The sequence below is a fragment of the Ailuropoda melanoleuca genome, chromosome 8 (genome assembly GCF_002007445.2).
Source record: "Ailuropoda melanoleuca isolate Jingjing chromosome 8, ASM200744v2, whole genome shotgun sequence".
Taxonomy (NCBI): domain Eukaryota; kingdom Metazoa; phylum Chordata; class Mammalia; order Carnivora; family Ursidae; genus Ailuropoda; species Ailuropoda melanoleuca.
In genome coordinates this window covers 124,667,509-124,688,305 of record NC_048225.1, presented here as the reverse complement: position 1 = coordinate 124,688,305, position 20,797 = coordinate 124,667,509, and the positions used below count along the sequence as shown (strand labels likewise).

General features: G+C 44.7%; 1 protein-coding gene across 1 annotated transcript in view; it reads right to left on the bottom strand.

Moving 5' to 3' along the window:
- Positions 1–1,801: 1,801 nt before the first annotated feature.
- The window catches only part of COPA (COPI coat complex subunit alpha), a 42,466-nt gene continuing 23,470 nt past the window's right edge, over positions 1,802–20,797 (bottom strand). The window contains exons 12-33 of the mRNA XM_002928440.4: positions 19,967–20,033; positions 18,975–19,050; positions 17,029–17,111; positions 16,292–16,431; positions 15,658–15,743; positions 15,404–15,542; positions 10,598–10,760; positions 10,350–10,496; positions 9,216–9,405; positions 8,998–9,093; positions 7,784–7,872; positions 7,465–7,588; positions 6,316–6,405; positions 6,027–6,136; positions 5,557–5,634; positions 5,322–5,390; positions 4,645–4,781; positions 4,218–4,404; positions 4,021–4,131; positions 3,540–3,701; positions 2,715–2,909; positions 1,802–2,446 (exon numbers count right to left, since the gene is read on the bottom strand). Of these exons, the coding sequence (XP_002928486.1) occupies positions 2,387–2,446; positions 2,715–2,909; positions 3,540–3,701; positions 4,021–4,131; positions 4,218–4,404; positions 4,645–4,781; positions 5,322–5,390; positions 5,557–5,634; positions 6,027–6,136; positions 6,316–6,405; positions 7,465–7,588; positions 7,784–7,872; positions 8,998–9,093; positions 9,216–9,405; positions 10,350–10,496; positions 10,598–10,760; positions 15,404–15,542; positions 15,658–15,743; positions 16,292–16,431; positions 17,029–17,111; positions 18,975–19,050; positions 19,967–20,033 (2,599 nt within the window). The 3' untranslated portion in view covers positions 1,802–2,386. The remainder of the gene's footprint in view (positions 2,447–2,714; positions 2,910–3,539; positions 3,702–4,020; positions 4,132–4,217; positions 4,405–4,644; positions 4,782–5,321; positions 5,391–5,556; positions 5,635–6,026; positions 6,137–6,315; positions 6,406–7,464; positions 7,589–7,783; positions 7,873–8,997; positions 9,094–9,215; positions 9,406–10,349; positions 10,497–10,597; positions 10,761–15,403; positions 15,543–15,657; positions 15,744–16,291; positions 16,432–17,028; positions 17,112–18,974; positions 19,051–19,966; positions 20,034–20,797) is intronic.

The following is a 20,797-nucleotide window of genomic DNA, read 5'->3' as shown; positions in this document are numbered from 1 at the left end:
AACTCCAAACCTTCCAACTCCAAATTTACATGCATAAGTTATCTCTAATGTGACTATCGTTCTATCAAGGCACATTAGAGGTATTTCTGTTGGCTTTATATTAATGTGGTAACATAAGGATGTTAAAAAGGAAAATACTGGAGGTAACAGAGAACATGGAGTTGAAAACAAGCATTAATTCTTCCTTTGCAGCATTTCTTAAACTTGCTTCTGCTTTTCTCTTACTAGTGATATTCCTAAACCTACATCTTCACATTTATTCACCTCCTGCCTTTCTAATGCATAGTGAACAGTGTTGCAAATAGTTTTACAGCATTTTTTTTTAAGTAGGCTCCCTGACATTGAGACCTGAGATGAGTCGATGTTTAACTGACTGAGCCACCCAGGTGCCCCTAGAGCGTTTTCTTTCTATCACTCTCTCGCTTAAGGACTTAATGGCTCTCCACTGTTTATTGATCAACTTCAAATTCTTGCCTGATATTTTACATATATCCATTTCATTTTCCCCAATAACGTGAACTTCAGGAAGCACGGATCATCCCTTTCTTTTTTATATCCCTCAGTTCAGAATAAAATTTATGTTTGTATGCAAAGTTAGTTTTGGAATTTGACTTTTAAACTTACAAAAAGAATTTTCCCCCCAAATTTATCACCAACTTGCCTGTTTGCAGAAAGAATGTTGACAACTTGAGTGTCATCAGAGTACTATTCGAGGTTTTTGAGAAGGCAGCCTTTGTTTGGAGACTTTAAGTTTATGCAGGTAGCTCTTAAAGCTAAAAGTATCAAGGCCTGTGCTCTTGGACGCAGGAATTCCATCTCAAGGAGTCTGTCCTGCAGACATGCTTCCCCAGACTGTACAATGTATGTTCATGTCATTCACTGCAACATTTTTTATAAGTCAAACATTGAGAACAATCTACATACCCATCAACAAAGAAGGCAACTTACATAAACTAAATCGTACAATGGTACACTACGCAGAGAAGTAAAAAAGGGGAAGCTAACATACGATATAGGAAAATACCTTCAATGCGGTACATGCTAAAACTAACAAGGTGCAAGATCATTTAGTAGCATGCTTCATGTATGTATGGCAGGGGACAGGGAGGAACATACTTCTATCTGCTTGTGTGCACACAAACCGCCGGTGCAGACAAGGACGCCAAGAGCAGCTCCTTATTTGGGGGAAGGTGACAGGAACTGGGTAGCTGAGGAAAAGAGTGGAAGAAAGATGTCACAGAATAGCTTCTTACCTTTACTGAGTTTTAAACTATATGAATGCATTGTTTATTGAAAACGTGAGTTTAAAATGAAGAAAGTACAAACTGTAATCACAGGCACAGGATGTCACTCTATCCAATATAGTCTTAGCACATGACAAGCAAACTACTGTGTTGCCAATGTTATCGTTATAACATATATAACATGTTACTTATTAATCTTATATGTGTGTATGACCTGTAAAACATCTAGAACAGAGACCAGTACAACCGGTATGTGGTAGGTGCTCAGTAAGGACTGGCTGTAACTAGCAAAAGCGGGGAAGGAGGCCGTCATCAGTAATGGACATGGGGAGCGACTTGCTTTCTACATTCTCATGGTTTAATATATGAACAATATATGCTTTTTTTTTTTTTAAGACAACAGGCATATATTACTTACTAAAGTAAGTAATTTAAATTATAAGTAATTCAAAGTGTAATTTTAATTACAAAATTTAAAAAGAGCTATCTGCTTTGGTGAGGCAGTTACATGGAGCAGGAACATGAGGGTGTCCGGGAAACAAATGGGGTCACAAAACTCGCAGAAATCTACTTTATTAAGGATGAGAAACAAAGCACAAGAACGACGGCTATAAAGAACAAATCAATAAAAGGTAATGTGCATTTTTCGAAAACGAGTTTCTTCTCAGACTTGAAGTTTCTGGGCACAGAGGGCACCTGCCTGGGAGTTTAAATGTCCAAGGAAAACGGGGGATGGCTAAGGGTTTGCTCTGGCCGAGAGAAAGACGCAATCTTATTTATTACATCCTGCTTCTTTCCAAAAGAAGATACAAAGGTGGTGGCGAGAGAAAGGATAAACATGAAAGGAATTCAGTAAGCAAACGTGCATCACTGAGTTTTCATTTGTTGCTTGAACGATCTAAGCTGGGAAGCCAAGGCCAACTGCGACCACGACTGTAGTCACCCTTGAGAAGATGACACATACTTAAGTGTAGAAGACATTCTGATTAGCCACAGAAGAGAAAGGGACACTAGATCTTAGGGCAGGAGAGCTAAATGTCAATAATTTGAAGGGCAGTTGAGGAAGAAGGAGCTAGAAGGACATAGAGACTGATTCTCCGGAGGAAAATATGGTCATTGACCTGCACACACCAAACGGGGCCTTAGCGGAACTGCAAAGGACTGATCCTTAAACCAATGACATCTTTGCCAATCTCTGTCACCTGTGGAAAGGAAACGGAAAAATTAGGGATTTATGAGGGTGAAAAGTCCAGAAATCGTACTCCCTCCATTCTTCAGGGAGTACAGCAGAGTACGTTGTTAATGTCTGTTATGGATCGGTAAACAGCAGTGGGAGAAACTCTAGCTTTCTTCAGTATCACTGCCTCAAGGAGCTACAGGCAAATACAGGAGAAAAACAGGACCAACATGCTTCTTTCTTTTTCCTCTTCCCACAATATCCTGGATGCATTTCTAGAGAACAGTACTTACTGTAGTGACCTTGCAGATTTGTCCCTTGAACTCAGGGGAATAGCAGGCCCCACTGAGCGGACATTTCTCTACTGGCTTTCCACGGTAGATGGGCCGATAGGATGCAGCACAGATGTCAAAAGGGTTGTGCATGTCATAATTGAGCTGGTAGGCATCTGTGGGGTTCTTCTCACAGGCAGACAGAATTTTGCGGGTCTGAAGGAGGGAAGGAATATTTTACTTAAGAGGACCAAAAACTGCAAATCAGAACTCAAATGATCTCAGCACCACGGTTTAGTAGTTTCTTTGATTCAAGATGCAATTGTACTGAGTGAAGACAGAATGTGACCTTCATACAGGACACATGTGAAGGGATCACAATCACCGTCCCTGCTGTATCAGGATTTCCCCTTCTCAATACAAAGTGGTTCCATGCATCTAGACCCATATTCCTCCACCAAGTCTGGGAATTATCAGGGTCAGGACTCAAAGGCTTAAACTGGCTTCGACTGCCCGAGTGGAATGCTTTTAGAGAGTACAAGTAGCAGCACGTGTGTGTGGAGGTTAGCAGTGGTGGCAATGGGTAGCAGAGCTTAGGCAGAGGAAGGCTGGAGCTATTCTAGGTAGTAGGTCACTCAACGCCTGCACCATGGCTGAACGAGTTAGAAGTTCATTTTCCAGGAACAAAAAGAGGCCCCCCCGCCACTAAGTAAAGGGGATGGTGTTCTGGTGGCTCCTTTCATTGACTGTTATTCTTTAGTGCTTTGTTTCAAGGCAAGGGCCTTGGTCTTCTCCTCCCTCCATGTGAGATCTGATTCCTTTATGCTTACAGGAGTTCCCATCTACCTGCTGAGCCACCTCCGGCTTGGGCCCAAGTTCCAACAGGCGCCGAGCAAAGGTGGCAGCTGTCTTAAAGTTCTTGAGCTTGAAGAAGAGGTTGAGGGCTGTCCGCAGCACCAGGATCATGTGCACAGGCTGCAGGTTTGAGTGCGTGAAATAGGCTGCCATCTGGTGGACAGAGGAAGGACACATCCAAGCTGATGCTACAGCCGACCTAGGTCGCGGACAGGCTGCTGCACCGCACTGAACGTGACACACAGCAAACAAAAACAGGACTGACTATACGGTAGAGGGATCTTCTGCCCCCTGGGTATGGAGGACTGACCGAATGAAGAAGGGCAGAAAAACACACCCTCTCCTCGCAGAAGTGGGCCCAAATCTCTCTCACTCCCCAAACTGGATCTGGGTTCAGAAGTCAAGGATTCAGCTCTACTGGAGAGTGAAGGGGAGGACACCTCCGTACTGTGCAGAGGCCCAGAGATCATACCTCACAGATACGCTTCTGCTGCTCCAGAGTCTCTTTGGGCAGCTTCTTCCTTTCTATCTCCATGGACAAACCCACAATGTACTCTCGGCAGATGGTGATGAGCTGCTGGGCCTACAGAGAGGGGCAAAGCAAGGTCTCGGTGCAGAGGCAAGGATGTGGGGGTGCCCAGGACTACACCAAAAGGCTACCCCTCCTACCTCTGCAATCTCCTGTTTGTTGTCCACAACGAGAAGAGGTACACTGAGCAAAATGGAACGGAATTTTTCCACAGCCTCCTCAAACTTGCCGACCGTGGTGAGCTGGTAGCAGAGCTGCAGCCGCTGAATGAGGTCATTAAGCTTCAGGCCCACCGCTGGTACGCCGCTCTTCAGCCCCGCATCCTTCCTGCAAGTTTGAAAACATAAGAAGCAAAAAGGATAATTGGGAATCCACTAGACTCAACAGGGGAAACAGAAGGGGTAACTGAAAACAGATGTATAAACCCAGCCTCACGGAGCGTCAAGCCGAAGTTCTCTTCCTACTAGGAAACCTCAGCTCTGCGACAAGGGTTAACTGTCCCCCAGGCTACCATCTGAAGTATCTACCCCAAGCTGGAAGACAGAAGTCAGGAGCAAGGGGCCTTACCAATTGCGATTAGGATAGCCGTACATGGAGGGCAGGCAGGGCAGGGCCTGATAGGTGGTACGGCCGCGGGCATAGGTCTGTAGGAACAGCTGCTTGTAGGGGCCAAACTGGGTCACCCCCACTTGGTCGTGAAGGAGCTGGAATAAAGGAGGAAAGAAACACAAAAACTGTGACCCTGCCACTGAAAAACTAGCTGACCTTGGGCAAGGTCCTTAACTTCTCTGTACTTATTTCCTCATCAGTAAATTACACTTAATTACAGGACCTACCTCATTTAATAATACCTATAAACCATTTAGGATAGTGCCTGACACAGTCAACACTGAAGAAATGTTCGTGGTTGTTGCATTTGTAAGTTACTGTTACTGCCGTTGTAACATACGGTTTAGTGTTCAAAACACACACCTGTTCATGGAAGGGCGCTGACTTCACTGATGTAAGCCACAAAGCAGACTATACATGGGTGGGGGGGAGGTGGCCCAAAGAAATTACTAAGCCAAATGGAAAGCACATAAGAGGAAGGCTTTATGAGGCAAGTTTCCTTAGGCAAGACCAGGGTTTCCACGATAAAGACACACCTCCGCCCTTGCAGGCAGGTTAATTTCCATTTGGTTAAGATGAGTCAACCATCTCCCTGGGGACCCTGAACAAGGAACACTCAACAAGAACCAACTCACCCGCATGGCTGTTTCGAAAGAGCCCGCCAGGATGTGATCAACTGGAAGCTGAGAGTTATTGCACCAGATCTAACAAGAAACAGAAAACCCAAGCCAAGTGAAACTCTGCCCTCTCCCCTCCCAAACCACCCTACTCTGTATCTACAGCAGAAGAGTACCGACACTCTTTACACAGTAATCCAGTATAGCCAGCTCAGAACCAGTCATGCCCACAGGGCTGTGCTCCCCGACTTACCTGAGTTGGGCTGGTTCCCTTGGTGGGGGGCACAAAGAACCCATCCTCAGCACCCCCAGCTGCCCCAGGGGGGATATCCTAAGAGAAAAACAGGTCAGTCATTTTGTAAGCCATTCAAGCACTTTGTCCTGAAAAATCTAAACACAGCCCTTTACCTTGTTCCCAGACTCGACTGGGGAGGAAAGGGGATGGTTGTGGGAAAAGACCTTCAAAACAGGAGCAGCTGCCCCAGTAACACAATGGTATACCAAGAGCTACAATTCAGACAACAAAGCCTGCTGCCTTTTCATAAGCTGCTATTGGCACAACCTGGTTATCTCCTTCTTTCTTTCAAATGGAGACAAGCATCAGACCAGGAGGGTCTAGACCTCCTCTGTTTCGGGAGCCTCAGGACAGGTGGGGGTGGGAAGGACAATGGCTTGCACAGGGAGAAGCAGAGGGAGCCTTCGAAGGGTTAGAACCCCACGCACCAGCTCAGGAGGGAGCTCCAGGTCCTCTTCGACATCCCAGCCGCCTCCTTCTTCCTGGCCCTTGCCAAGAGCGTCATCCCCCAGACCTTCTGTAGCCTCCACAAACCCATCTGTAAGGAAAATCCAGGCTCAAAGTGGATTTGCAGAGTGACATAATCTCAGCCCAAAGAAAGCACAATGCTAGGATCTTTGTGGGTCCCATGGTCTGGAACCCTGCAGGACTGCCCCACAATCCAGCTCCCACCCAGGCCACCATCCCGCCAGGAGAGTCTGAGAAGTGCACTCTTACCTTCGTCCAGCTGCAGCTCCGCATCCTCTCCCCAGCCCTCGGTGCCAACAGTGTCAATGTCAATGTCAGCAGCCAGTGCTCCTCCCTTGCCTACGGAGAGGAGGAACAGAAAGGAGCTCGTTATAGCCAGGCAAATCTGAGACCTGGCCTCTTCTGCAGGCAAGCTTCATCCTTACAAAAGCAGGTGCCAAGGCTCTGTCCACTTAATGTTCTTATTATTTATTCTTGTAGTATATATGCTGCGCTAACTTGCAGTAGGTTTCCAAGAGAGAGGGAATAGAAGAGAGATGGAAAGGCCTTCCTGCTACCAAAACCTGCCTCTTAAACCATTTATTTTTTAAGATTTTATTTATTTGAAAGAGAGAGAGAGAGCACATGCGCACATAAGTGACAGAGAGGGGCAGAGGGAAAGGCAGAAGCAGATTCCCCACTGAGCAGAGAGCCCGATGTGGGGCTTGATCCCAGGACTCCAGGATCACGACCCAAGCCAAAGGCAGATGCTCAACCAACTAAGCCCCCTAGGTGCCCCTCTTAAACCATTTTTTACTTAGCAACTCTTAAGAGTTTCCTGCTGAGAGCTCTGCTAGGCTACCACCTCTACAGTGTGTACGGGCCATGGGGACCCAGGGTAGGTGAGAGATGGAGGAACGAGCAGGGCTGGGCACAAGATGCCCAGGGGTCTATCTAGGCTCTCAGCCAAGAAAAACGAGCCAGGAGACATAGCCAAGAAAACCAGAGTAGGCAAGGGCAGGAGTGGTGGCGCGAGGTAACACACGGCTACATACACCTGCAGGCCAGAGTCTGAGGTCGCTTCCCTGGTGCCTTAGGACCATACACCATGAATGATGAAATACTAAAGGGAACTGAGCGACCACACATACTGAAAAGCCTAAGGAAATGCACCCAAATGTTCAGAGCGGTTGTTGAAGGCCTGGACTAAGACACAACTTTCTTTTCTCCCGCTACTTTCCAAATTCTAATCACCTCATAATGCTTTTATTTAATTTTTAAAAGCATGTACCATAGCTCAGATTGGCATAGAGACGCTCCCTGATGCTCACACAGAAGAAAAGACAAAGGAGCTGAGGGGACCCTGTGAGAGCTCGTCACAAAACAAACAACAAACACTACGGAGGGGTGGGCACTTACCCTTGCTGGCAATGGATCCTTCAAAGAAGCCTTTAGACACAGTCAGTAAGGGCCAGTTGGTGTCCAACGGCATGATAGGCGCAGGCGGCTGGAGCAGCTTGGCATTAGGATCGATGTCTGGGATCTAAAAGGTGGAAGAAGGTTAAAAGCAAACAGCTCTCAGGAATCAAGCAGGGAAGGTTACAGAGCCTCCTTTGAGCTCCTTTGCTTCTCTGCCTCTCCCAGTAACTAGGTGGGAGAGTAACATCTGTAGATTTAAACTGTCCCCAGATCTCGGACATAATCTTGTAATCAGACACTCATGTAAATAAAGACTCACAGTCTCCTTCTCTGGGTCAAATGTCTCCTTCAGGCTCTCAGCTTCCTCATCTAAGCCATGAGTAGCAGCTGTGAGATAGGCCAGTGACTCTGTAGAGAAAATAGACTGTGTGGTAGACAGCCTCCCAGATGTCCCCCAGCGACCCCTGCCTCCTGATATTCAAGTCTGTGCAAAATCCCCCCCACACCCACACCTTCAGTGTGGAATGGACTTGTTGACTCACTTCTAATGAACAAGACCCGGCAGAAGTGATGGGACGTCACTTCTGAGATTAGGATACAAACACCGTAGCCTGGAGGCCATCGCCTGCTCTGAGGGAAACCAGCTGCCATGCTGTAAAGTGCCCTAAGGAGACGCCTACATGGCAGAAAATTGACATTTCCCAGCCAGCAGCCCACAAGGACCTCAGGACTGCCTGCCGCCCTGTAGAGAGTGTGGGAGGGTATCCTGCCCCACTCAAGCCTTGAGATATCTGCAGTCTTGGCCAACACCCTGATCGCAGACCCCTGAGAGACACTTAGCTAGAGGCATCCAGCTAAGCCATGCCGCAAACTGAGGTAATAGGCATTTGTTGTTTTAAACGACTCAGCTTTGGGGTAATTTGCTACACAGCAGTAAGTAACTAATACAGTTGCTGACAAGAATCTTGGAATCATCCCTGACTCCTCTCCTCACGTCACACAGCCAGCCCCTCAAAAAATCACATTGTTTCCACCTTTACAACATAGGGCAAGTCTGATCCCTTTACTGCTTAGCACTTTCGCCCAAACCACATCTCTCATCTTTCTTATTTCCTAGCGTATCTCAAATGCTAGTACTGTGCCTGGTATACAGTGGGCTCTCAGAAAATATCCCTTGAATAAATAAACCAATAAATAAGTAAATAAGAAAAACCTCCAGACTTGAATTAAAAAAAAAAATTCTAATGGTACCCAACCAAATGTATTTACTAGGGCCTCTGCTTCAGGACGTTTTAAAACCTCCTAGCTCCTCCAGGACTATTAACTGTTTTCCTAAGAGTGCTTGACCAGACTATTCTGGCTGTACCTCCATTTGGCTCTGAAGAATGTCTTCCGAGCATGAGGGGAGCATGCTGTCTCTTCTGGAAAAATGCAAAACCAAGGGAAATAACCTCTACACGTGGGTAATTCACTGTTTAGAGAAAATACGATCTAAGCCCCAAGAGAGCTGGTGAGCCCCGCACGCTTACTTACTCTGCCCACAGTTCTTCAGGATCCGCACACGTTCAGACACGTCACCCAGGTAGAGGGCGTTCTGATAATGGCCACTCATGTCCTTTCGGATCTCAGCTGCAGCAAGTCAGTAAGAGATACCAAGTTAGGTCTTTTCTCTTAAGTCCTCACTCTCCTTTACTTGCCTTCCTTCTGCCCCCAAGGACTGCTCTTCCCATCCTTAGTTTCTGGGGACTCACCAATCTTCATCATCTTGCGAAGTTTTTCTAGGTTGCCAGTGATAAGGTACAAGAAAGAAAGTTTGTCAAAGTTTTTGGTGCGCTGATAACACATTTCCACAATCTGGTGGTTCCCTTGTAGCAAGGCCACTTCTCCCAGCTTTTCCCAGCAGTTCTTGTCATCCAGTGCTTTGGCTGCTTCCAGAGCAATCTAAAGGATCCCCAGGGTCAGAGTTAACAGGTTGGCAGATACTGTGACTCAAACCAGAGACTACAGTCAAAGTATCTGCCTCGACATCAATCTCCCACAGACTCTCTATACTTGCAATCACTCCTAGCATTCAGTCTGATTCTCCTGAAAATCCTATCACCAAACAGAGTCCTTTTGGCTCCATGGAAAGAATCACATCACATTATCCTCCTTCTCAGAAATTTACGTTTTACAACAAAATCATCTACCATTTGCTGATTCTGTAAGGCCAATTCTTACTTAGCTACCTTTTTTTCTACTTGCTAAGTTCGAAGATCTTCAGGGGCTTTAGGACAGACAGAACAAATAATAAAAGCAGGGAGTTCAGAACTAGAAAGTCAATTCACCTAAGCCCTCTCCTCATTTGAAAATAATGCCTGTACACTCTAGGTCCCAACTTTTTAAAAAATATATTTTATTTTATTTTATGTTTAAGTAGGCTCCACACCCAGCGTGAAGCCCAACACGGGGCTTGAACTCATGACCCAAGATCAAGACCTGAGCTGAAATCAAGAGTCAGATGCTTAACCGACTGAGTCACCCAGGCACCCCTCGAGGTCCCAACATTTCACGAGTACTTCTTCATCTAAGCAGCCAATCAACAAAAAGTGAAGGAAATAATGAGATTTTTAGATTCCGTGCTATGTTGCTCCTATTCTAGAAGTTAATGAATTCAGAATGACTGATAATGACAACAGTAGCAATGCTACGGCAGAAAAAGAGACAGGAAGTAGCAGAGATGGGCAAAGAGCAACAGGAGGATAGCTCTACCTAACAACTAGAAAAATCTCAAATTCCATCATACCTGCTGAAGAAGCAAGCCGAGAATAGTGTCCTCTCAATGCAACCCTAACCTTCTCACCTTCTCTGCAATGACATGGGGCTCAAGACCACGTCTCCCTCACCTCAATGTTTCCACATTCGAGTGCCAGACTAAAGCGAGTCTTCTCATCCTTGACGAAATGCAGTGCCACTTCAGGGTAGCCCTTCTTCTGGAGGTAAGCAATGATAGACTGGCCTACTAGTTTGGCATTCCTCACCATGTGCAGTACCTAGACATTTGGGGTGGGGTAGGGCAGGAAGGAGCGATCACTCAGAGGGAAAAAGGAGTGCTGGCCTTTTCACACCCATTGTGTGCATTCTCATTTCATACCTCATCATATTTTCTGTTGATCAGGGCCAGCTTGAATTTGAACTCAGTGGGATCAATGGTGAGCACCCGAGGACGACACTCCCTGTCCAGGCAATACACATTGTTGCCCTTCACCCGCGTGACATAGATGGGTAAATCCAGAGTTCGGATGATCCCGTAGTCCCTGCAAATAGGAGTTAGAGGGCACAACTTTCAGCAAGTGAAGGGGAAACCCAGCCTGTGAGGACCTGGAACAAGCTTAGAATACAACTTCTTATCTTCTTGCTGCTCTTTGGCCAAGTGCCATTTGCACAATGGTACAGATGGGAAGCGATTCAAAAGAGAGCAGAACTAAATGCCACGTTTACTTATTCTTTTGTATGAAGCAGGATAACACAGGACACATGGTATGATCTTTCCTCATAAGCTACTACTCTGGGAGCCAACAGACATGGCTACAGGAATCAGGCCTAAAAGTTAAATCTTAAGTTCTGATATACAATCACTGGGCCAGTTAAATCCTTCCCTGCAGCTACAGGCAAAAGGAGAAGAGCAGGAGATGCAAAGTTCTGACACATAAAGAAATGATAAAAAGCAAAAAATATTTTAAACTGAATGAAAACTAAAAATTGATAAAACTTATGGGCATAGCTAACACATTACTTGATTAATAATCTAGGATGCTAAGTGCACACACTGTAGTTGAAGAAACACCGAAAACTAATGAGTTCTATGTACATATACTAGAAGATAAATATAATCTAAAAAATAAAAATGGAGTAAAAATTAATAAGCACCCAACTCAAAAATTTTGTTCCTTTAAAAGTGAAACCAAAGAATATACTTAGGAAAAATAATGAAGCCAATCATAAAGAAATAGAAAACAAAAATACAACACAGAAGTTCAATAAAGGCAAAAGCTAAATAAGATTGATAAACCTCTCATGAGGCTAATTAAGACAAAAAGATAGAACTGCAATAACAGGAACGGAAAAGGGGATATTACCCTAGCTTTTGCAGGATGAGGATAGGCGTAAACTTTTTTTACATGATCAAATTCCAAGAAAAGTAAAATTTACCAAAACTGACTAAAAGGAAGTAGAAAACCCCTACAGTCCCATAACTGTTACACAAGATAAACTGAATGATAAAAAAAAAATCCTTCTATAAAAGATAGCCCCCAGGCCTGGATGACTTCACTGGCAAATTCTACCCAACATTTCGGGAAGAATTAAATCGAATCTTGTTACAAACTCACTTAGAGAACAGAGGAAGGTGTATTACCTTCCTTATTTTATGTAATTAGCACCACCTCAACACCAAAACCTGACAAGGACAGAAAGAAAAAGGGAAGTCATGGGCCAATATCATATATATACATATATGATATATATATATATGATATATATATATATATATATATCATATATATATATAGAGATGAAAAATCCCGAGCAAAACACTAGCAAACTAAAACTAGCAATATCAGAAACGGGTAAAGTATCATGACCGAGTTAGATCTGTATCAGGGATACAATGTTGGTTTTTTTAAAGATTTTATTTATTTATTTGACACAGAGAGAGACAGCCAGCGAGAGAGGGAACACAAGCAGGGGGAGTGGGAGAGGAAGAAGCAGGCTCCTAGCGGAGGAGCCTGATGTGGGGCTCGATCCCACAACGCCGGGATCACGCCCTGAGCCGAAGGCAGATGCTTAACGACTGAGCCACCCAGGCGCCCCAACATTTTTTTGTAAGATTTTATTTATTTGACAGAAAGGGAGAGAGAGAGAGCACGTGCACAAGCAGGCGGAGTGGCAGAGGGAGAAGCAGGCTCCCCCTAATGAGCAAGGAGCCCAGTGCGGGGCTGGATCCCAGGACTCTGGGATCATGACCTGAGCCAAAGGCAGATGCTCAACCAACTGAGCCACCCAGGCACCCCGTTGGGCTAACGTTTTTTAAAAATCAATTTAATTCACTACACTAATAAAAAGAGAAAAATCCTATGATTACCTCAGTTATATACAGAAAAAATATCTAATAAAATTCAATATTCATCTGAGATACAGCCAGGAAATTCCTTACTAAATAAAAGCTATCTCTAAAGAAGTCTACAACAAGCTTACATAATGCCAATATACTGAAAGTTTGCTCTTTTTCTTTTCTTAAATATTTTATTTATTTATTTGAGAGAGAGAGAGCGAGAGAGTGCAACCAGGGGGCGGGGCTGAGGGAATCTCAAGCCGACTCCACGCTGAGTGCGGAGCCCAACGTGGAGCTCGATCTCAAGATCACAACCCAAGCCGAAACCATGAGTTGGACGCTTAACCAACTGAGCCACCCAGGCACCCCAAAGCTCACTATGTAAATGGAACAAGACAAAAAAGTTTGCCATCACCATGTTTATTCAACACTATGCTGGAGATCCTGGTCAGTGCAAGAAAGACACATGAACGTCTAAGTACTGGAAAAGAAGAAACAAACTGTCATTACCCACAGACACTATGATTATTTGTGAAAAAAAGACAAATAAATTACTAGAAAAATAGTAAAAGTCTAGCAAGGTCTCTGAAATAAAATCAACTTAAAAACTTAACTGTATTTCTAAATATCATAAAAAATTAGAAAATTAAATTTTTAAATGGATACTATCCATTTACAAATCGCACTGAAAACTACCAAGGGCCTAAGAATAATTTAAGAAATGCAAGATCTCTAAGGAGAAAATTAAAAACTTTACTGAAAGAGGTTTTGGAACACCTAAATAAATAAAGAGTTACACAGTCCCATTCACGGATCAGGAAATTTAATATTGTAAAGATCTGAATTAGGCCTAAAGTGACAAATAATGCAATGCAATCCCAACTAAAATGTTTTGTTTGTTGGTTTTATTTTGCACGGAATTTCACAAGCTGATTCTAACATACTTTTTTAAGGCAAAATTAATTAGAAAATAGCCTAATAACTTTAAAAAAAATAAAAAGTGGGAAAGATTTGAGAACGTACTTTAGCAGATGTGAAAACTCCTGAAGCTGTAATACTTTAAGACAGAATGAGATCAGAGATCAACACACAGACCACAGAAAACAGGTCCTTGCATTTTTGGAAACGTGATTCATATGTGACACAGAAGACACTGCAGAACTAGGGGTAAAGACTGGTCTTTTCGGTAAATGACATTGGGACAGCTGAGTATCCATAACGAAAACTCGGAAACTAAGCCCCCTGCACCTCACATCACACACGAAAATCAACTTCAGGCAGATCACAGTCCTAGATATGAAAAACAAAACTATAAAGTTTCTACAAGAGAATATAAAAGAATGCCTTTATAAACTTGGAGTCAATAAAAATTTCTTAAAGAAGATCCAAAACCCAGTTCCCATAAAAGATAAGATTCATAAAATTCAACTATATTAAAATAAGAACATCTGGGGGCGCCTGGGTGGCACAGTGGCTGGGCGTCTGCCTTCGGCTCAGGGCGTGATCCCGGCGTTGTGGGATCGAGCCCCACATCAGGCTCCTCCGCTATGAGCCTGCTTTCTTCCTCTCCCACTCCCCCTGCTTGTGTTCCCTCTCTCGCTGGCTGTCTCTCTGTCAAATAAATAAATAAAATCTTTAAAAAAATAAAATAAAATAAGAACATCTGTTCATTAAAGGCTATCATAAAGAGAATCAGAAGACAAGCTACAGAATGGGAAGAGACATTAAGATTTGCAACATGTAGTCCTCACAAAGGACGCACACTCAAATATGAGAACTCCTAAAATTAACAAGGATAACTCATTAAAAAAAGAGATAAAAGGCCTGAGCAGAATTCATAGAAGAGGAATTCCTAATGGATGGTCAATTGAAAAGTTGCTCAATCTCATTAAGAATCAGAGTAGCACAGTAAAATGACAATGAGATGCCATTACACACCCACCACACAGACAAAAATAAGTCTGGCAAAGCAAGTACTGGCCAGGATGACAAGCAAGGAAGATTTTCTATCTTGCTGGTGGACGTGCAAATAGGTACAGCCACTGTGGAAAGCAGTTCCACATTACCTAGTAAACGTGAAGATATACATACTCTACGATCCAGCAATTTGGCTCTGGGTCGACACTCTAGAGAAACGTTATGTGCATTTGCACCAGAATACACGTAAAAGAAAGTTTAAAAGAACACCGTTCATCATAGTTAGCCAAATCCTAGAAATCACTCAAACATCCCTCTAGAGTAGAACTGATAAACTGTGGTATATTCATATAATAAAATATTACACAACAATGAAGATATAAGTAAATTACAGCTACAACATGGAAGCATCTTACAAACAAAATATTGAGCAAAATAAGCAAAATATAAAATAATAGATTCAGTATGATTTACATGAAGTTCAAAACCAGGCAAAATTAAAATATACTATTTTAAGACACATATTAGATGGTAAAACTGCAAAGAACAGCTAGGACGAAATTTCCACAGAAGTCAGAATAATGTGATCTTTGGGTGGGAAGTAGAGGTGGTTGTGATCACGGCTGAGGGCTTCTGGCCGCCAGCACTGCTCTAGCGCCTGACCTGGGTGGCAGGAGGGACACGGATGTCCACTACGTGACAAGCTGCTAGTCTCTCTATATGTACTCCGTGTATTTTTCTTTATTCGAGTCACGTGTCACAATTTTTTAAAGAATTGAAAAAGAATGTTCAGCTATGCCTAGCACATATGTGCCTGACAAAGATTTCCCACGAAGAAAGCTCAAGGAGGACTGAGTTACATCCCTTGGGACAGGACAGTGATTTCAAGAGCTACCTTCTCTCACTCTGTATAACAGATAATTCACTTACCCAGTGGTGACGGCATATTTGATGTGGTTGCTTGTGGTATAGATAAATACCCCACTCTCATCCCAGGCCCCACTCTTGACACGAATGTTCTCATGAATGTTACACAGAGCCTCCAGTTTGCGGTTACAGATCACAATGGCTGTAAGAGGCAAAGGGCATGAGTGCTCTGCTGGACAGGGTGAGTGAAGCAGACTGGCAGGGATGGGGAGGGAAGGGCTGGTCTCTAAATCAGGACGGATATAATGAAGACTTACCATGTTTGGCCAGTAGTGCTACATGGGACATGTCTGCTGACCAGATAACATATTTCACCTTGGAAATCTTCACAGAGGCCAGCGTCCTGGGACAGAGAAAAAGGTGAACGTGAGTGGACCTGGCTCCCTCGTCCCAGGTTAAGACCCACATCCTTTTCATCTCCAAATTAATGTAAGCCCCAGTATCTTAAAATAATACCAAATAAATACTCTCTGTATTGTAGTGACTGAAACGTTTTGGCTCACACCATGCACTTCCCCCTCCCTCAACTCCCTGCCCCTCATTCCCATGTATTATTGGGGATTTGTGTATGTCTGATCTCACCAGTGGACTGTAATCTCCTCTAAGTACAAGAACTGTGCTATTCATCCCTGTGTGCCCATAGCTCTAAGTCCCAAAAACATTATCCGTGCAGGTAAGGGCTCCAAAAACAGATAAATAAGCCCCTCATTGTAATGCTAGTATGGAGAGGATGGAAAGTGACCCCAGAGGGAAAAGTGGCGAGAACGAGTCTTGGAGTTATAGCACGAAGTGGCCAAGCCTGAGACAAACGCATGGGAGAAAAGCTCCCACTACAGATGTCCACTCTCAACCACTACATGCCTGTCTGCTTAGGGGCACCTGACATGTTACCGCTTCTGCTGAACGTCAAAGAGCGTGATGGATTCTGCGTCTCGAAGCAGGAGGTTGCCTGTGCCAGCATAAAAGATCTCATCACAGTTGGGCACCTGTACTTTTTTGGTGATTTCATTCTTCAGATTCTTGATCAGAAGCTGAAATAATGACCACAGGTGGGGTTATCAGAAATGTGTGTTCGTTAGATGCTGGCAGTTGACGACGTGCCTCAGCCAGTGTTCCTCAGCCTCAAGAAATAGTTTGGGCTGTTCCTGTCCAGACCAGTCACCATTCCAGGCAGCCCACTCCAACCCACACCCTCTCCAGGGGCCTTGAGAGCTTTTGTTTTTTCCCCCAACTGAAACATCCTGAGAAATCCAACTAAAGTCTGAATTCCTCCCTCAACAAGAGAGGCTTAAATTTGTTACATGTTTTCTTGAGAGACTCTGTCTTCTCTAGGATGCGGACGCTTTAAGTACCGGTGGGGGTAGTTAGGTAAGGAGGAGGAGCTATCCCTCATCCAGCCCACCTATTTCAAATTTGATGTTTTTTGGCTTCTGTGTTGTCAAGAGTGATCATCAACCCAATCAAGTCAATTTTCAGGTTTCTCTGCTTCCCAAGGGGGCTGGGGTATCTGCATGAAGATCACAATTCCCCAGGCGGTGAGCAAAGAGAAAACATGCTCTTTCTTCATGCAGTACACAGACCACTGCCCCCACAATACAAATCAGTTTGCCCTTCTAGGCTTAACTCACCGAATGCATCCGATCTAGGACAGCAAACCGATTTCTAGCAACCCAAACGGCTGTCAGGCCTGAGGATCGTTTCCCTTCAGGAGCTGAGAACAAAAGCAAAGGGTGGGAGCGTGTGGCAAGCCACTGGCAGGTGACAGAGTCAGGTGCCACCGAGCTGCCAGTCTTGCTGGCTGCCATGTTGGCTTTGCCAGTTCAGCTGCTTCCTAACGAATTCAGCTGTAACCTGAGGCTATTGTCAGTGACTTTTCCCCACCAGTCCCCTCCAAACTCCAACCTCCACCCCTGCCAAGCCTCTTTTCTCTAGGCCAAGTGGCTGCATTTCAGCCAACACCATGTACTGGCAGAAGGACCGCCCATCTTGGGAGACAGCACACTCCATCAAGCTAACGAGCAGGGCCGAGCAGGGCCGGGCTGGCCAAGCTGCAAGCAGCCTGTCTGCGTCTAGGACCTCCTATCTCCACTCGCTGGAGTAGAGACAGAGCCCCCTCCCCAGGACGCAGCTGCTCTGCTCCTTTTAACATGCAAATGCAGGGGTAGAGCAGGGTGGGGCAGAGCGCTCCCAACTAAATCTTGACAGGCGGATGAGCTCCGCGCTGGGCAGTATTTAGGGCCAAGCTGTTGCTCCATAAATGTCAATCATTCTTATTACCCTGAAGAAAGTTATAAATGTTCTTCGGTTCCCCAATTAGAATTCTGAATGAGCTCTCCGCTCTCGGGGACACTTCGGGGGTCATACGTAGAAGGCTGCATCGAAATACTGTTATCTATAAGCATCCAGCAGAGAAATGGACAGAACGTGCGGCCAGCCTTGCTCTGTACTTCTCCGGCACCTGGGTGTGACAGGCAGTTCTTATCAAAGCCAACACCCCCACTCTCCAGCGGCTGGGGAGCCAGGCTAGTCAAGCTTTTGCTCTTTCTTCTCTTCCTCTCTGCTGCCTGTCACCGGGCTGCACTGTACTCCTTAACTAATTATTCTCTCCCTCAAAAGACGGACAAAACAAAAGTGGTAATAAAACAAAACTAAAGTATTTTAAATGCTATTAATTGTAAACAGATGGAGAAAGAGTGTAAGGGGGTGGGTAGGGAGGGACACAACCATAAAATTTGGTCAGAAATGGCTTCACTGTTTAATTTATAGGGAAGACTGGTTTACGGATGCCGAAGACATACAGGTTTCCTCTCTTCTCTCCAGGAGCACACTTTCTTTTTTTTAAAGAGTGCATCATATTAGGAACGCTAATGACACAGTAGCACCCACAACAGGGCCAGAGCCCAAAAAACGATTTCTCACGATCTGCTGATGGAGTCTGAAGTGTCACGAAAGCATGCTAGTAGGGTGGGGACCCAAGGAACAAATCCTCTGTAAAGCAATGGGAGGAAGGGGACTGCAAAGAGCTTCTGAGAAGGCTGTCAGCGAATTCAAACTGGAAGGACTCAAGGAGGGGTGGTGGTGATGGAAGAGGTAGACAGAGGTCTCAGCTGGATCCCAGGATCCCTGGTGGGGCGTGGGGCTGCGAGCTGCCTCATCTCTTTGACATGCAAAAGGAAGCCATGGGATCTGGATGTGGATGGGAGAGCATAAATCCCTAGTCCCAGGATGAGACAGTGCAAGATTGGAACCACATTCTTAAATAAATGAAACTACCGGGGTGAAAGCCCTATCAGCTGACAATAAACTAGGATAACATGCTGTGCTGAAAGAGAAAATGGAGAGTTTCTAATAACCAAATTATAAAATATATATATCTAGCTGGAGTAATAAAATGGAGGAGGAACATGAATATTTCACACCATGGTCGCCTCTGATGCAACTGTCAGCAGCCCCTGCCAACAGACATGAGCGATGTGGCCGTAGCCTGGGGAGGGAACATGAAACACCCAAAGAGGCGGGACGGCGCGGGAGAGGAGAGCTGTGTGCAAAGGCCGCAGATACAGGGCGCACCTACCATCAGGGTTCTGGGAGTCCGCATCCTTGGGGATGGTGTACAGGTCATAGGTACTGTTCTCTAAATTGCTGGCTCTCTGCAGAGGACAGAGAGAGGTCAAATCGTGAGTGACACGAACCCAAGGAGGCAGTTTATCCCGAAAGAGAAAACCATGCCATCACACAACAATCCGAAGCTAGCCCTTCCTCACCCTTCACCCAGAGGGCAAGCGAATGTTTCTACAGCTAAAACTTCTCAGGCTCGTTGCTCAAGAGCTCAGAATTCACGGCACTTTATTTTTTGTATCCCCCAAAGATGCAGATAGTATGTGAAAGGAAGCAAGGATTGCTCTTGGCTCCAAAAATGAACGAACCAAATCCCCAATATTCTGGCTGCTCTACCTGCATATACTCACCACCTTTCAAGTCTGTTTAAAGGGAAAAAAAGTCAAAGAAAAGATAGTAAAGACAACTGTCAGGAAAAAAATGTTCTTAGATACTGAGCGAGGACCGCATTAGACACCTGAAGTCATATGGGGAAAGACAGGTTTTCATTCTTTTTATTCGGCAAACAGGGCACTAAAACTAGAATGTCATTTCTTTTTCCCCCCAAATGATATAGCAAGACCTGCGGAGGCTACTTGCTGACCCTGAGGGCAAGTCCACTGAAAGGAACCCTCTTCCAAGTCAGCTCTACGATTTTTACCCACACAGAGAAATCAAGATAAGCATCCTCTTTGCATAGGATATATACAGGATGTGTGTAGTGATTTCGCACATTCATTTGATGCTCCGATAAGTTTAGAGATCATCATCCTTATGCAAAAGAAATTCACAAACCCTAATGTGTTTATGATCACGGGAGCGGACCTGGTTTGAGCCTGTTCACTATGTTAGCTCTCTCAAAATGACCATTAAATGGCTTCTAAGCAGCTGCTAGAGGCTCCCTAAGGGCATGAGAAAGAGACCTATGGGAAACGGGAAGGTCCTAGGAGGACTCCACCGGTTACATACCGTACACAGTAGGACTGCGTTTTCTGCTGGATTGTATGACATATTGAACACCGGAAACTTGGAACCACTGGAGTTATACATGGAAAAAAGAAAAAATACGGAAGAGGAATAAGGACGGAAGAACGGAATTACTCCCACACCTCCTACTTATCCAGTCTTTACACATATACTCATCACTTTTATAATCAGGAATAAAAATAAATATTGCATCTACTCTCTTCCTTCCTTTAAGGCTTGGGGACATCCCTAATTCAGCTCTGACAAGCAGTTTAAAAAAGGAAAAAACCCTAGAACAAGCCCAATTATTCAACGGAGGTAGGGTTAGCACTCACTGTAGTGAGTGGGATTGGTTCTTCTTGGGTACAAATTCCTACACATAATTGCAGGGGACACCACAGAGTTCCATGATGTGCTCTATCTCTGGCTCATTTCTCCTGTCCCTTGGAGAGTTCATATAAACCCATCTTTTTATTGTAGTAATGCTGCAGGGTGGTTATCAAACCCTCATGCCAGAGTTTGCCACCATGAATGTTTCAGCATGCTGATGCAGCTGGCTTTCCAAGAGGACAGTTCTTTTTGCCAGCCATCCCAGAGGTTATCGTATCTTCAGAGTTAAGACCTTCCAGAGACATATATTCTAGTTTAGAGATGTGTGCATTTTGCTGGAAAGCAAAGAAGAGTTACAGAAATGCCAAACAGAGGCAAAAAGGCCTGTCACCAAGGAGACTCTGGTTTGCAAGAGACCTGGCGGACTGTGGCAGTTATGGTCTCCTCTGCACAGGGTCCCTAACATTCTCTGTAGGGAAACTCCCATTCTCCTCATGGCATCCT